Below are 15,699 nucleotides of genomic sequence, written 5' to 3' on the forward strand. Positions count from 1 at the left end.
TTCATCTTGATTTGGATTCAACCATATCTGTTTTTCTTTTTTTTTTCAGGTTTCATTTACACCAAATTTTCTCCATTATCGATTCGCAAATGAATATTGAATCACCTAGGAATATGAAAAACCTGTGAGGTTGATACAAAGTAATTAACAAATCTTGGGTTGCAGACAATTGATTGTAATCAGTTCCCAAACTCTCTTCTTTATCTTCTGAAAGCAACTTGCATCAGTTGAGGTTAACTGATGAAGAAGATACTAAAAAATACAAACAAGAGCAATAAATTAAAAACAAATGCAACAAACAAGAGGCATTCAAATTTAGAGTGCTAGCTAGGTCTCTCTGTGTGAGGCTAATGGTCAATTTGGAAAAATTGTTCGAATAGTCAAAATTGATTGTTTGAAATTAACTACAAACGTGTGTTTCGGTAAATTATTTTATTTGGCTTCAGCCCGACATATATTAATTTGGCACTTAAAAATTAAGAAAAAAACAAGAATCTTTTGGATTAAACGAACTTGGAAAGAAGCTACACTTGTAGACAAATTATATAGCCCGGAAAGTCCTTGACTCCAAAAGAAATCTACTTCAATCTTTGGAAAATTTTGATACAAGTTCTAAATTTTCCACGAGATATCCCAAAATGTAATTTTCAAACAATTGTTGTTGGTGTTGTCTAGCTCGTTTTAGACGTTTAGAAATTATTAGAACTTGTATAAGGACATCGACTTCTTGAGTCATGAATAAAAGACCATTTATGGATTAATAAAAGTCTGTGTGTGGCTCCAAAACCAATTTTTACTGATTATTTGATTATTTTTATTGCCAGATTGACACAAATTACAAATTTATAGGGTAGAAAATAACAAAACAAGAGAAAAAAAAAATTATAGTACTAGTTATTTTACAAGGTTAATTCTGTCAATTTGAGGATAATCAAAATATAAGTGTAGATTTAAACCAATCATACTCACAAATCAAACTCCCACAAAAGTCTAAAGGCCCGAGAAGACTTTGACTCAGTATTGTGATTGAAAAACGTGTGGGCAATTAATGTACAGGAGGAGGATTTAACGCGGGAAGAAAAATAGAAGACGACTATGAGTCTGCTCATGGTGTCCTTTTCCAGGGTTAAAATGTTTATATAAACTTCGTAAGAGCTTGCTGAATCCAATAGCTCAATCAACCGAAAAGTTAATTATAAGCATGGATCCGGCATCCTCCATTTTCAGATTGGCGGCCCTTGTATGGGTTGCAATATTTACATGCGATAACGTTGCTGTTAGAACTGGTACAATTGTCACAGCATCTGCTTTGTCACCCATACAGTTAGAAACGAAAGCTTTACTTAATACTGGCTGGTGGAACAACAGCTGGACGATGGACTACGATTCGGATCATTGCGAGTGGATTGGCATCACTTGCAATTCAGCTGGAAGCATAATCGGGCTACACTTATCAAAGGATAATGTTAACTTCAATGGGCGGCTTAGCCACTTAAACTTCTCTTGCTTTCCGAACCTCGAAAGTCTCAGAATCCTGGCCTATTATGATGGTTTTACTGGAAGCATACCATCAGAAATTAGTGCTCTTTCAAAACTCCAACTGCTGGACTTGTCCTCGAACAGGCTTAGAGGTAACCTGCAAATTTAACTTCATTACCGCATGTTATTTGAGCAAAGATATTTAAATGGATAAGTTTGAGAGAATACTGACAAAAACAAAGGTAAACCAGGCCTATTTTATCATATTAATTGAAAAAAAATTAATTAACACGGTAACAACACATTTCTACTATTGTTCTTATTAATATCAACGTTTAATTTCTTTAGTATTTTTTTTTTTTTTGTTATTTTCGTAAATGGATAACATAAATGTATAACAGGTACTATCCCTTCACAGATTGGGAATTTGAGGAATCTCGTCCATCTGAATGTATCTGATAATGTCCTTACTGGATCTGTTCCTTCAACTCTAGGCCGTTTAACCAATTTGAATTATATGAGCCTCTCTCGCAACATGCTCGGTGGTCTACTACCTCAGGAAATTGGGAACCTGAAGAATTTGATCGAGTTGGATGTGGGCGATAACAGCCTAATTGGGCCTATTCCTTTAACTCTAAGTCGTTTAACCAGCTTGAAAATTTTGATCCTCGCTCAGAACCAGCTCAGTGGTCTACCTCAGGAAATTGGGAATCTGAAGAATTTAATGTTGTTGGACGTGGGCAACAACGACATAATTGGGCCTATTCCTTCAACTCTAGGTCTTTTTTCCGATTTGAGCTATTTGGATCTTAGTTGTAACCAATTCAACAGCTCAATTCCAAATGAGCTCACCCGTTTAACTCAACTTTTTCATCTTGATCTTTCCTCAAATAAACTTTCTGGAAAAATTCCTTCACAGATAGCAAGTATGGAGGATTTAACCTGGTTGGACCTATCAAACAACAACATAAAAGGTTCAATTCCCGGTGAGATCACCAAGTTATCTCGACTTGATTATCTAAATCTTTCCGGTAACAAACTTTCTGGCCGAGTACCGTATTCAAATAAACATCTCTCAAGCATGCCTACGGTAAGACTTTATGCTAACAAGGGTTTATGCGGCAATATTCTTGATCTTCCTTCATGCCATACAACCAAACCTGCCACTCTCTTTGTTGAAATTTTTCTTCCCCTCGCCATAGTCTTCTCAGTCATAGTCTTTGCATGCTTACTACTCATTAAACGTGAGTACGAGAAACCCAAACTCAAGACAAGAGTAACCAATAGCATAGATGTATTTTCAATATGGAATTATGATGGTAGAATTGTCTTCGAGCATTTGATTGAAGCCACGGAAGATTGACAGTAAATATTGCATTGGTACCGGAGCCTATGGCAGCGTCTATAAGGCACAGCTTCCCAACGGCAGAGTATTTGCACTGAAAAAGCTTAACAGTCCAGAAACAGAGGAATTAGCTTTCATCAGGAGTTTCCGAAATGAGGCTCAAGTACTTTCTCAAGTGCTGCACCGTAATATTGTCAAACTATACGGTTTTTGCTTTAACAGAAAATGCATGTTTCTCATTTATGAGTAGATGGAGAGAGGAAGCTTGTTCCGCATTTTACACAATGACGCTGAAGCTGTGGAGTTGGATTGGGCTAAGAGGGTGAACATTGTTAAGGCTATGGCACATGCTTTGGCATACTTGCATCATGACTGCTCACCATCAGTTGTTCACCGCGACATATCCAGCAACAACATTCTACTTAACTCAAAATTGGAAGCATTTGTCGCTGACTTCGGCACCGCTAGGCTTCTACATGCTGATTCGTCCAATCAAACTCTTTTAGCAGGATCATATGGATATATTGCTCCAGGTTTACCCATATGATCTATTCTTCTCACGATCGATCCTTATTTACTTGGTGCAATTTTATTTTATTTTACTTTATATTGCATTCATATTCCATAACGTCTCTTTTAAATAGCTAGCTTCCTGGCTGGCTACAGGAACTCACAAATACAATTCTCTCTTTTTTTAATGGAAGCTACATTCTATGATTACTTTGCCTCATATAAATCCTCCACTTTCTTTTGTTTCCCGTTCAGAACTTGCCTACACCATGGTTATGACAGAGAAATATGATGTTTATAGCTTTGGAGTAGTGACACTTGAAGTATTAATGGGAAAGCATCCAAGGGACCTTCATTCGACATTATCATCATCATATGATCCAAAAATCATGCTGATTGATGTTTTAGACCAACGTCTTCCACCTCCAGTTGATCGAAAGGTTATTCAAGATATCCTTCTTGTTTCAACAATTTCATTTGCGTGCTTGCAATCGAACCCAAAGTCCTGACCTACAATGCAGTCCGTATCTCAAGAATTTCTCATCACTCGCAAGACTCCATGAAGCATGCTGCTATTCAAGATATTTCCATCTCAGAACTTAGAAACTAATAGAGGATGTATTTGATTGATCAATATGATTGCTAATCTTAAATGTATTTCATTGATAGTATTTTGTATTACTTTGGTGAGGGTGAATTTTGGTTTCATGAAACCGTTACCTTTGTTGAATAAAAATGAAAGTAAAGCTTCTAAGGTGAAGTTGGTGCTTCCAATCTAAACGATTACATCTTTAATTATTTTTTCTGTGCGAATTGCATGTGCAAATAAGGTCAGCAAGTTTTGCTATTGTGTTAGGAAATCTTTTTCCACTCACATTATTTTTATAAATTAATATCGTGTGCAATATCTGCCTCTCGTTTTCATCTTTCAACCGGACAAATAAATAATCATAACAAATAGCAATAATTATTGTAACTCATGAGTTCACCGAACAGTAAATCAAAGTGGGAATATTTCCACATTGTGGCATGACATGGGCTTTTCTTCTCAATCAAATTTCAAAAAAATTTGGATTCTCTATTTCACTATTTAATTGAGTAGACTGCAGATATAAATGTAGACAAATTGTTAGCCTTACTTCACAGAAGTTTCATTGCTTGTCGTTTTGCATTGGCACATAAGAGTGATCAATTGAATTGGAACGGCAATGTTGAAGTTGATATGATAAAAGTGAAAATGACTAGATATTCCGCGAAGTCTAAAATTCAAGAAATTGAAGCACCAATCAAGTGATCAAATTCTCTCATGTAATTAATTATCATCAATTGGCTTGAAGGTGATTAAGAAGGCAGTGGATTGACAAATTAAATTACATTGTTCTTTCATAAATGGTAAATAAATATAATCAAAGACCTAGGTCATATTTGGTATTAAGGTATTGTAACTTTTAAGTTATAACTACTTTGGAACAAAAATGTAATTATAAAATAAAAGTTGAGAATGTATAATCAATATAACTTTTAACTAATATTTTTGCCAAAAATAATAAAGATATTATAGGCTTCTCATCTTACAAGTGTGGGATCAAATCAACTTAACTTTTATACCACAATTGGCAGTTCTTAGTCTAAATAATTTTTTGCTACAATTTAGAAAACTATAACTACCCAACATCGATACCAAACAAGACCTTAGGTGGCGTTTGTTTTTTTGTCTGAAATCTGAATAGATCTGAATTAGTCTGAATTCTGAATAGATCTGAATGTCTGAATCTGAATAATATGTTTGTTTTTTCTTCTGAATCTCAGAAAATAAGTATTAAGTTGTTTGTTTTTTTCAACTTAAAAAGCTAAAAATATGTACTTTTACATTTGTATCCTTATTAAATTTGAATGTCAAATAAATAATATATTAAATACCACAATATTTTAACATTTATAAGTAAAACTATATTCACGTGAATACATAATTATTTTGAAATTTTAATATATAAAATACCATAAATTTTAAATTTTATCGTATATAATATAAGAAAGAAAAAATAAGGATATTTTTATGTGGGGTAAATGTCTATGGGTGAGTTTGGGATAGACATGAAAAATAAATTATAAAGCAAGGATATTTTTGACATTAGCAAGTAATTGACTTAATTCATATTTCTCCATTAAATAAAAAGCCAAAAAAATTGGCTTATTTTATTAAGTCAAAATTATCTAAAAAGTCTCATTAAGTTATAAAAACAAACACCTCTAATTAACTTAATTAATTAAATTAAGTCACTTTAAGTCATTAAGTTAAAAAACAAACGCCACCTTAGTCTGTAAGCATCTATCATTCTTTCCTGTTTTTAAAATGCTAGTAGTATTAAGTCTTGAACTTGTAATCAATCTAACGGTACATAGTTTTTTCCAAGTTCCAGCAGCACCAAATTTTCCTCTGCTTCCTCTGTTTCTTCAGTTAAACGCCACTAAAGATATCAAAATTATTGCTTGTTTGTTTCAGGATTTTAGCTATCTGTATGATACATCCGCTGAGACCTAGGGATGGCAAAATTCTCCACGGGTTTGGGGCCCCATGGAGCCCCACCCCAAATGGGGAAAATTTTTAATAATTTTTGGGAAATGGGGTGGGAAGTGGGGGAAAAATAATCCCCAAATTGTTAATGGGGTGGGGTTTGGTATTGCACTCCCCACCCCACCCCCACCCCCACCCCAATCCCCATTATATATAAATATGTTTTTAATTCTTATTTAGTCATTTTTATTTTATCAACTATAATGTCAATTAATAATTTTTTTTTTAAATTTTTATGTAATATAAACAAGATATGAATAAAAGAAAATCCTAGAATATTTTTCAATTCTAAAACATTATAATGTTTTCTTTTCTCTTTTAAGGTGTTGCTCTCTTTAAATATTTTTCACTTTTAATATCATTTTAAGATATTGTTTCAAACTTTTAGAGATTTTTAAAAAAAAATTAAATACTTCATAATATGGTGATGATTTTATTTTAAGTTTTTAATTTTTAATTTACTGAAATCATATATTTATATTTACTATAAAATAGGTAAATGGGGAATGGGGTGGGGATGGGGAAATCATTCCCCATGTGGGGATTCCCCATCCCCAACCCACTAAATTTATTGGGGAATGGGGTGGGGAATGGAGGCAAAAAATTTTAATGGAGTAGGAAATGAGGTAAGCCTCCCCACCCCACCCTACCCCATTGCCATCCCTACTGAGACTCTGGGTGCATTTTTTCCTGCTCAAATACCGAATAGTCACTAAGCAATATGAATTCTTGAAAAATTCCTCTTTAAACAACGAAACGACAGCACAACGGCTTTTGAAGGATCAAAACTCATTGCTCTGCACCACGTGTCGTCCTATGTTCTTCTTTGCGGTTAGATTAGATTCTTTTAACCATTCGACGGTCAAAAGCTAACAGACTAAAAGAAAAGCGAACCGTTGTGGGATCCGCTTCAATGATGAAACCCGACATGTCGCTATCAAATTTCTTTTTAAATATGTGGTGGTTGTGGAAATAACATTAAGTCGCTATTCATAGAAGCCATATCCTTAGAATTTGTTAAAAATTCACAAGTAAAATCAATCATTTAACCGTTAAATATTTGAAAATCAGCTAGATTAACTTATTTATCTCCATGTTTTGAGAAACATATTATTGAACTTTCAACAAAACTTGACAATATATACGATATAATTTGTAACATGACTTACTGATTCAACATGAAAATGATATAAATTAAGTTAATAAATTTAAATTAATCAAAGATTACACAAGTAGTAATCATATAAAATATGTGTCATTTATTTACCAACCTGTTTGGGTTTAGATTTTTTTTTAATATTATATATGACATCATAATTATGATATTAACCATATAGGTCCTCAATAATATTTAAATAAAAATATTAAACGGGTGAAAATTAAAACAAAATCTAATTTAAAGATATGTTAATAATACTTTTATCAATCGTGTGCTAAATTAGTGTTTTAAGCTTTTTAGTTTCATCGAACTCGTGCCGCCCAAAATTTTCATGATGAAGAATACGATAAATAATCCAACCTAAACTACTACAAGTTTATAACAGGGTCTCTGCAAAAATATTATCTATCACTTATGCCCTTTCATTTAAATTTCTGTAAACATTAGGGACCTTCTTGCTATTATCTCAAGCCTGCAAATACCAAGAGTCATTCGCAGTCTACTCATATTACAAAAACCAAAACAAGATATAATTCGGGGGGGAAAAAAATTCGTATCACAAGATAAAAATTTCTCACACTCTTAAGTTCTAATACAGAGATGGCGCAAGTTAATATTTGCAGAGCTGTGGCTTTGATTCTCTTCATTGCAGCGCTTTTCTCAATGACAGCTGTCGGCAGTGCACAGGATGTCGACCTAGCGCCGTCGCCGAGCATGGACGCCGGAGCTGCGTTCCCGGTGACTGTTTCCGCTGGCTTTGTTTGCCTCTCACTCTTCTCTCAGTCATTGCTCTACTATTGCAGTAATAGGTTCTTGAGAGACTCAGATTTTTATTTTATTTTTATTATTAGGATATTTATTATTTTTGAAAATTTTGGGTATTTTTTTTTTTAATTGCTATTTGGTGGGAGTGCATGTGTTTGAGTTGCTGAGAGTGAGAATGTATTAGTTTTAATAATGCAATTATTTTTTCCCCTAATCTTTGGTTAGGGTTGTTTTTTCTTTTTATTTTTTTAATGGTCTTGATATTATGTTCTATTTTAATTATAAAAATTAGTATTATTATTTATCATCTTGCATCTCTCTTTAATATTCATCGGGCTTTAAACTTAAAAACTCCCAGAGATCATTTCTATTACAAGTATTGTTAATTTTAAGTATATTTAGTACAAAATCTAGCTGAAGGAAATTGACTTTTAAATAAGAAAAAAAAATCTATTTAGGTGGTTAAAATCTAAAGCTACCTGAAAATCTATTGCAAATTAATAATTCAAAATCCGTGTCATTATTTTAAGCCAAAAATTTCTCAAGAAAAATTGAACTGGGGATAGTTTTATGTAGTTTCGTACTTTCAATTTCAAATGGGCCGGTTTAATAATTAGACCATTTACTTAAAATCATCATACTTATCTCTTTTGTGCGTAGATCTGCGAACGCCGCTGCCCACAGTGTAGCTAGGGTGGGGGGTTCTATGTCAGGTCCTGGAGAGTGGAGAGATGTTCCACCTCTATGGTTATGTCCCATGTTGGCTATTCCTCTTGTTTAATGACATTTCCTTCATCAAAAAAAAAAAAAAAAATCATCATACTTATCTCGAAATTCATTTTTTTTCCTCGCATACTTTATATTAATCAACATATATAAAAATTTTAATAGAAACACGATGCTTTTCCAAAATCCTCTTGGCATACGAAGTCTTCATCTCGATTTGAAATTCAACCATATCTGTTTTTCTTTTTCTTTTTTTTTCTTTTTTTCACGTTTCATTTACCATTATCCATTCGCAAATGCATATTGAATCACCTTAGGAATTTGCAAAACCTGTGAGGTTGATACAAATTAATTAACAAATCTTGGTTTGCAGACAATTGATTTTAATCAGTTCCCAACTCTTTTCATTATCTTCTGAAAGCAACTTGCATCTGTTGAGGTTAACTGATGAAGAAGATACTCAAAAATACAAACAAGAAATTAAAAACAAAGGCAACAAGCAAGAGACATGCAAATTTAGAGTGCCCCTCTCTGTGTGGGGCTAATGGTCAATTTTGGAATTATCGTTCGAATAGTCAAAATTGATTGTTTGAAATTAACTACAAACGTGTTGTTCGGTAAATTATTTTATTTGACTTCAGCCCGAGATATATTAATTTGGCACTTAAAAATTAAGAAAAAAAAAGAATATTCTGGATTAAACGAACTTGGAAATTAAGAAGCTACACTTGTAAACCAATTATATAGCCCGGAAAGACCTTGACTCCAATAGAAATCTACTTCAATCTTTGGAAAATTTTGATACAAGTTCTAAATTTTCCACAAGATATCCCAAAATGTAATTTTCAAACAATTGTTGTTGGTGTGGTCGAGCTCGTTTTAGACGTTTAGGCATTGTTAGAACTTGTATAAGGACAATGACTTCTTGAGTCATGAATAAAAGACCATTTATGGATTAATAAAAATCTGTATGGGGCTCCAAAACCAAATTTTACTGATTATTTGATTATTTTTAATGCCACAATGACACAAATTACCAATTTATAGAGTAGAAAATAACTTGTAATGAATAGAAGATCGATTATTTATACATGGAATTATGGATTAATAAAAGTCTTTGCTCCTCCAAAACCAATTTTTATTGATTATTTTATTATTTGATTATATATTTTGGACCAAAAATAAAATAAACCTAATAAGACCCAAATAAATTTAATCTCAATAAGACCCATTTAATAAATTTTCTCTCAATTAAGCCCACAAAGTGGTGGACAAATCACTTAAAATATTCCTCCTAAGTAACAAGATTTCAAAGCCTAAAAGAAGCCAAGGTCCTAGATTCCTATTATAAGACAAACCACCTAGGATAAATCAACTAGGTGGCAAGGATTTAAAGTACAAAACGTGCTGAGGTTCTAGGCTCTTATCCTAGGACAAACCTCCTAAGTTTGAGGGCTTTTATGATCCCAAGATCTTAGTAAAAATAACCTAAGGATAAAACGTTTCTTCCTTTAATCCGTAAACAAATCTGTATATCCATGTGTCAATCAACATACTAGGGGGCAAGTGTTGTAAAATGTCATAAGAATAATGACATTTGTCATCAAAATAACTAGGACCCAAGTCAAATCAGTTTGGTCGATAAATACGTCTTTCATTCTCACTAAAAGATAAGAAAAAAAAAAGAGACTAAAAAGGAGAAAAGACTAACTTTCTCCCTCTAATATTTCTCTTTCTAAATTTATGTTTCCAAAAGTCCGGTTACTGACTTGATCGTCGGAGGGCCCTCTGATCTTTTTCTTGTATTTACAGAGTATCACTAGACGAAAACATTCTGATTGCCTAAGAAAGTGAATTGAGATGAGCATATATAAAGGCCCATTAAGATCAGCTCAAAGGATAAACTCATCATCATCAAATCTAAAAAAAAGGAACCCAAGTCCTAAGGGGGCTATCCTCAGTCGAAATTTCCACATCATAAGTTGGGACAAAATTTGCACCAACAATATATATTGCCAAAATGACACCAATTGAAAGCTTAGGTAGAAAATGTCAATAATAATAATAGTATTTAATTTTTTTTTTGGTGGATGATTGATACCAATTATAAACTTAGAATAAAAAAATTGAATGAATTTAAAATTTTATATTACTTTTGATAACAAGATAAATATAAATAGATGACTAATAATTTTTCTATAATTAATCCTAATTCTTCATTTTTGCACCAACAATATATATTGCCAGAATGACACCAATTGAAAGCTTAGGTAGAAAATGTCAATAATAATAATAGTATTTAATTTTTTTTTTGGTGGATGATTGATACCAATTATAAACTTAGAATAAAAAAATTGAATGAATTTAAAATTTTATATTACGTTTGATAACAAGATAAATATAAATAGATGACTAATAATTTTTCTACAATTAATCCTAATTCTTCATTTTTGAATTTGAGTGGCCAACAAATAAAATTATTTGAAAACTACTCTATCCTGAGAGTTATTGTGAGAGTTATTGGTAGATGTGTGATTGCTAACCACCAGAAAAAAATAATAAAAAAAAATTTAATTGAGGAAAATCAAATATCTATAAAGATTTGTACCAATCATGTACACAAATCAAACTCCCTCAGTGTTCTAAAGTGTAAAGGCCAGAGAAGACCTTGACTCACTATTGTGTTTGAAAACGAGTGTTGCTATTCAACGCGGGAAGAAGATGATTATGGGCCTGTTCATGGTGTCCTTTTCCTGCGTTAAAGTGTCTATATGAACTTTATAAGAATTTGCAGAATCCAATCAACTGAAAAATTACAATCATGGAACCGACTTCCTCCATTTTCAGATTGGCGGCCCTTGTATGGGCTGTAATATTTACATGCGATAACGTTGCTGTTAGAACTGGTACAATTGTCACAGCATCTGCTTTGTCACCCATACAGTTAGAAAAGAAAGCTTTAATCAATACTGGCTGGTGGAACTGCACCTGGACGACGGCCGACTACTCTTCGGACCATTGCACGTGGGAACTGGGAAGGCATCACTTGCAATTCAGCAGGAAGCATAATCGAGCTACACTTGTCCTCGAACGGACTTACAGGTAACATACGAAATTAACTTCATTACCGCATATTATTTGAGCAATCATATTTAAATGGATTAAGTTTGAGAGAATACTGACAAAAACAAAGGTAAACCAGACCTATTTTATCATATTAATTGAAAAAATGATAATAATAATTAACACGGTAAATACATCTGTTTGCCGTTGTTTAAATTTCTTTAACATTTTTTTCATTATTTTTGCAAACTAATAACATAAATGTATATAATAGGTACAATCCCTTCAGAGATTGGAAATTTGAGGAATCTCACCAATCTTGATTTATTTGATAACGTCCTTACTGGAACTGTTCCTTCAACTCTTGGTCGTTCAACCAAATTGAATTTTATGAGCCTCTCTCGCAACATGCTCGGTGGTATACTACCTTAGGAAATTGGGAACCTGAAGAATTTGATCGAGCTGGACGTGGGCAGTAACAGCCTAATTGGACCGATTCCTTCAACTCTAGGTCTTTTGACCGATTTGAGCTATTTGGACCTTAGTCGTAACCAATTCAACAGCTCAATTCCAAATGAGCTCACCTGGCTAACTGGACTTCTTGGTCTTAATCTTTCCTCAAATAAACTTTCTGGAAAAATTCCTTCACAGATAGCAAGTATGAAGAATCTAACCTGGTTGGACATATCAAATAACAAGATAGAAGGTTCAATTCCCGGTGAGATCACCGAGTTATCTCGACTTGATTATCTAAATCTTTCCTCTAACAAACTTTCTGGCCCAGTACCGTTTTCAAATGAACAACTCTCAAGCATGTATATAGTAAGACTCTCTCCTAACAAGGGTTTATGCGGCAATTTTAGTGCTCTTCCTTCATGCGATGCAACCAAACCTGCCACTCTTTTTGTTGAAATTTTTCTTCCCCTCGCCATAGTCCCCTCAGTTATAGTCTTTGCATGCTTACTAGTCGTCAAACGTAAGTACAAGAAACCCAAACTCAAGGCAAACGCAACCAATAGCATAGGTGTATTTTCAATATGGAATTATGATGGTAGAATTGTCTACGAGGATCTGATTGAAGCCACGGAAGGTTTTGACATTAAATACTGCATTGGTACTGGAGGGTATGGCAGCGTCTACAAGGCACAGCTTCCCAACGGCAAGGTATTTGCATTGAAAAAGCTTCACACTTCAGAAACAGAGGAATTGGCGTTCATCAAGAGTTTCCGAAACGAGGCTCAAGTACTTTCTCAAGTACTGCACCGTAATATTGTTAAATTATACGGTTTTTGCTTGCACAGAAAATGCATGTTTCTCATTTACGAGTACATGGAGAGAGGAAGCTTGTTCTGCAATTTACACAATAATGAGGACGCCGTGGAGTTGGATTGGGCTAAGAGGGTGAACATTGTAAAAGCCATGGCACATGCTTTGGCGTACTTGCATCATGACTGCTCACCATCAATTATTCACCGCGACATATCGAGCAACAACATTCTACTTAATTCAAAATTTGAGGCATTTGTTGCTGACTTTGGCACTGCCAGGCTTCTACATGCTGATTCGTCCAATCGAACTCTATTAGCAGGAACATATGGATACATAGCTCCAGGTTTACCCTTATGATATCTATTCTTCTCACGATCGATCCTTTATTTGGTTCAATTTTATTTTATTTTGCTTTATACTGCAGTCATATCCCATAACATCTCTCTTAAATAGATAGCCAGCTGGCTAGAGAAACTCACAAATGAAATTATCTCTTTTATTAGTGGGAAGCTACATTCTATGATTACATTTTTTTTTTTTGGGCAGAACTTGCCTACACCATGGTTATGACGGAGAAATGTGATGTTTATAGCTTTGGAGTGGTGACGCTTGAAGTATTAATGGGAAAGCATCCAAGGGACCTTCTTTCATCATTGTCATCATCATCTGATCCAAAAATCATGTTGATTGATGTTTTAGACCAACGTCTTCCACCTCCAGTTGATCAAAAGGTTATTCAAGATATCCTTCTTGCTTCAACAGTTTCATTTCCATGCTTGCAATCAAACCCTAAGTCTCGACCTACAATGCAATATGCGTCTCAAGAATTTCTCATCACTCGCAAGACTCCATTGGTAAAGCATGCTGCTATTCAAGATATTTCCATCTCAGAACTTAGAAACTAATAAAGGATGTATTGATTGATCAATATGATTGCTAATCTTAAATGTATTTCGTTGATAGTACTTTGTAAAACTTTGGTGAGGGTGAATTTTGGTTTCATGAAACCAAAACCTTTCTTGAATAAAGATGAAAATAACTCTTCTAGAGTGAAATTGGTGCTTCGAATCTAAACTAATACATCCTTAATTATTGTTTCTGAGTGAATTGCATGTGCAAATAAGGTCAAAAAGTTTTGCTATTGTGCTTGGGAAATCTTCTTTCAAATGGACAAATAAATAATCATAACAATAGCAATAATTATTGTAACTCATGAGTTCTGTTAACTATAAATCAAAGTGGGAATATTTCCATATTGTGGCATGACATGGGCTTTTCTTCCCAACCAAAATTTAAAAAATTTTAGATTCTCTATTTGACTATTTAATTGTGTAGACTCGTATATAAAGGGAGATTGTCAATTTTCTCCATATTGTAATCAATATATACCATTTGTCTCTTTACTGTTTTTATAATAATCAATAATCTCTTGACAACATAACTTTATAATATTACCCTTATTTTCAAATACACTTTTATTCATATTTATTATAAATTAAATAAATCACATGAATTGAAATTAAAATAAAAAATTAAGTATAAAAAATAAAAAATATATATTTTGATGTAAAAAATTAATAATAAAATAGTTTTCTTGTACTTTTTACATTTAATTTTAAAATATTTTAAATTATTTATTATAAGAAAATGTTTACAAAATAAAAAAGTACAAGAAAACTTTTATTATTTATTTTTTTGTTCAAATTAGAACATATATTTCTTATTTTTAATATTTAATTTTTTATTTAGTTTTTATTCATATGATTTATTTAATTTATAATAAATATAAATAAAAGTGTATTTGAAAATAGGAGTAATATTATAAATTTATGTTGTTATGGAGGTTATTAATTATTATTAAAAAAATAAATAATATATATTGATTACAGTAGGGGAAAATTGACAATCTCCCCCAATATAAATGTAGACAAACTGTTAGCCTTACTTCACAGAAGTTTCATTGCATGTCGTTTCGCGGTGGTGCATGAGAGTGATCAATTAATTGGAAACGGCAATGTTGAAGTTGATATGATAAAAGTGAAAATGATTAGATATTCCACCATGTCTAAATTCAAGAAATTGAAGCACAAATCAAGTGATCAAATTCTCTCATATAATTAATTATCAATCACTTGGCCTGAAGGTCATCAAGAATCGGTTGACAAATTAAATTACATTGTTCTTTCGTAAATGGTAAAAAAATATAATCTAAGACTTAGGTCATATTTGATATTAAGGTGTTATATCTTTTAAGTTATAGTCGCTGTGAAACAAAACTGTAATTATGAAAAAATTGAGAGTGTATAATCAATATAACTTTTAACTAATAACTTTGACAAAAATAATAAAAATATTATAGACTTCTCATTATACAAATGTGAAATCAAATCAACTTAACTTCTATACCACAACAGTCAATACTTACCAAATAACTTATTGCTATAACTTAGAAAACTATAACTACCCAACATTGATGCCGAACAGGACCTCAGTTTGTAAATAGTGTGTCATTCTTTCCTTGCTTTAAAATACTAGTAGTATTAAGTCTTCAGCTTGAAATCAATCCAACGGTACATAGTTTTTTCCAAGTTCCATCAGCACCAAATTTATGCATGATCCACGTCTAAAATGAATACTGAATGTCTGTGGAATCAACCAAAATTACCAACACAAGAGAATGATTTAACACCATAAGTTTCCAATGATTCCACACCAGTATTAAAAGAACAATCCAAAGTACTCCATAGTGTCATCACTTTTTATTCATTGTCAAATGCCAACTTGTAACAAGCTCCATTAAGGTCTATA

The 15,699-nt window shown here is 32.7% G+C and overlaps 1 protein-coding gene and 1 pseudogene across 1 annotated transcript; both read left to right on the forward strand.

Moving 5' to 3' along the window:
- The first annotated feature begins 1,092 nt into the window (after nucleotides 1-1,092).
- On the forward strand, nucleotides 1,093-13,870 carry LOC112497185 (probable leucine-rich repeat receptor-like protein kinase At1g35710; annotated as a pseudogene).
- On the forward strand, nucleotides 11,288-13,424 carry LOC102617925 (MDIS1-interacting receptor like kinase 2-like). Its single transcript, XM_052434830.1, has 2 exons — nucleotides 11,288-11,661; nucleotides 11,897-13,424. The coding sequence occupies exon 2, from the start codon at nucleotides 12,283-12,285 to the stop codon at nucleotides 13,246-13,248; it is 966 nt and encodes a 321-aa protein (XP_052290790.1). The 5' UTR covers nucleotides 11,288-11,661; nucleotides 11,897-12,282; the 3' UTR covers nucleotides 13,249-13,424.
- Nucleotides 13,871-15,699: the final 1,829 nt, after the last annotated feature.

Source organism: Citrus sinensis, chromosome 2 (assembly GCF_022201045.2).
Source record: "Citrus sinensis cultivar Valencia sweet orange chromosome 2, DVS_A1.0, whole genome shotgun sequence".
In the NCBI taxonomy this organism is placed as follows: Eukaryota; Viridiplantae; Streptophyta; class Magnoliopsida; order Sapindales; family Rutaceae; genus Citrus; species Citrus sinensis.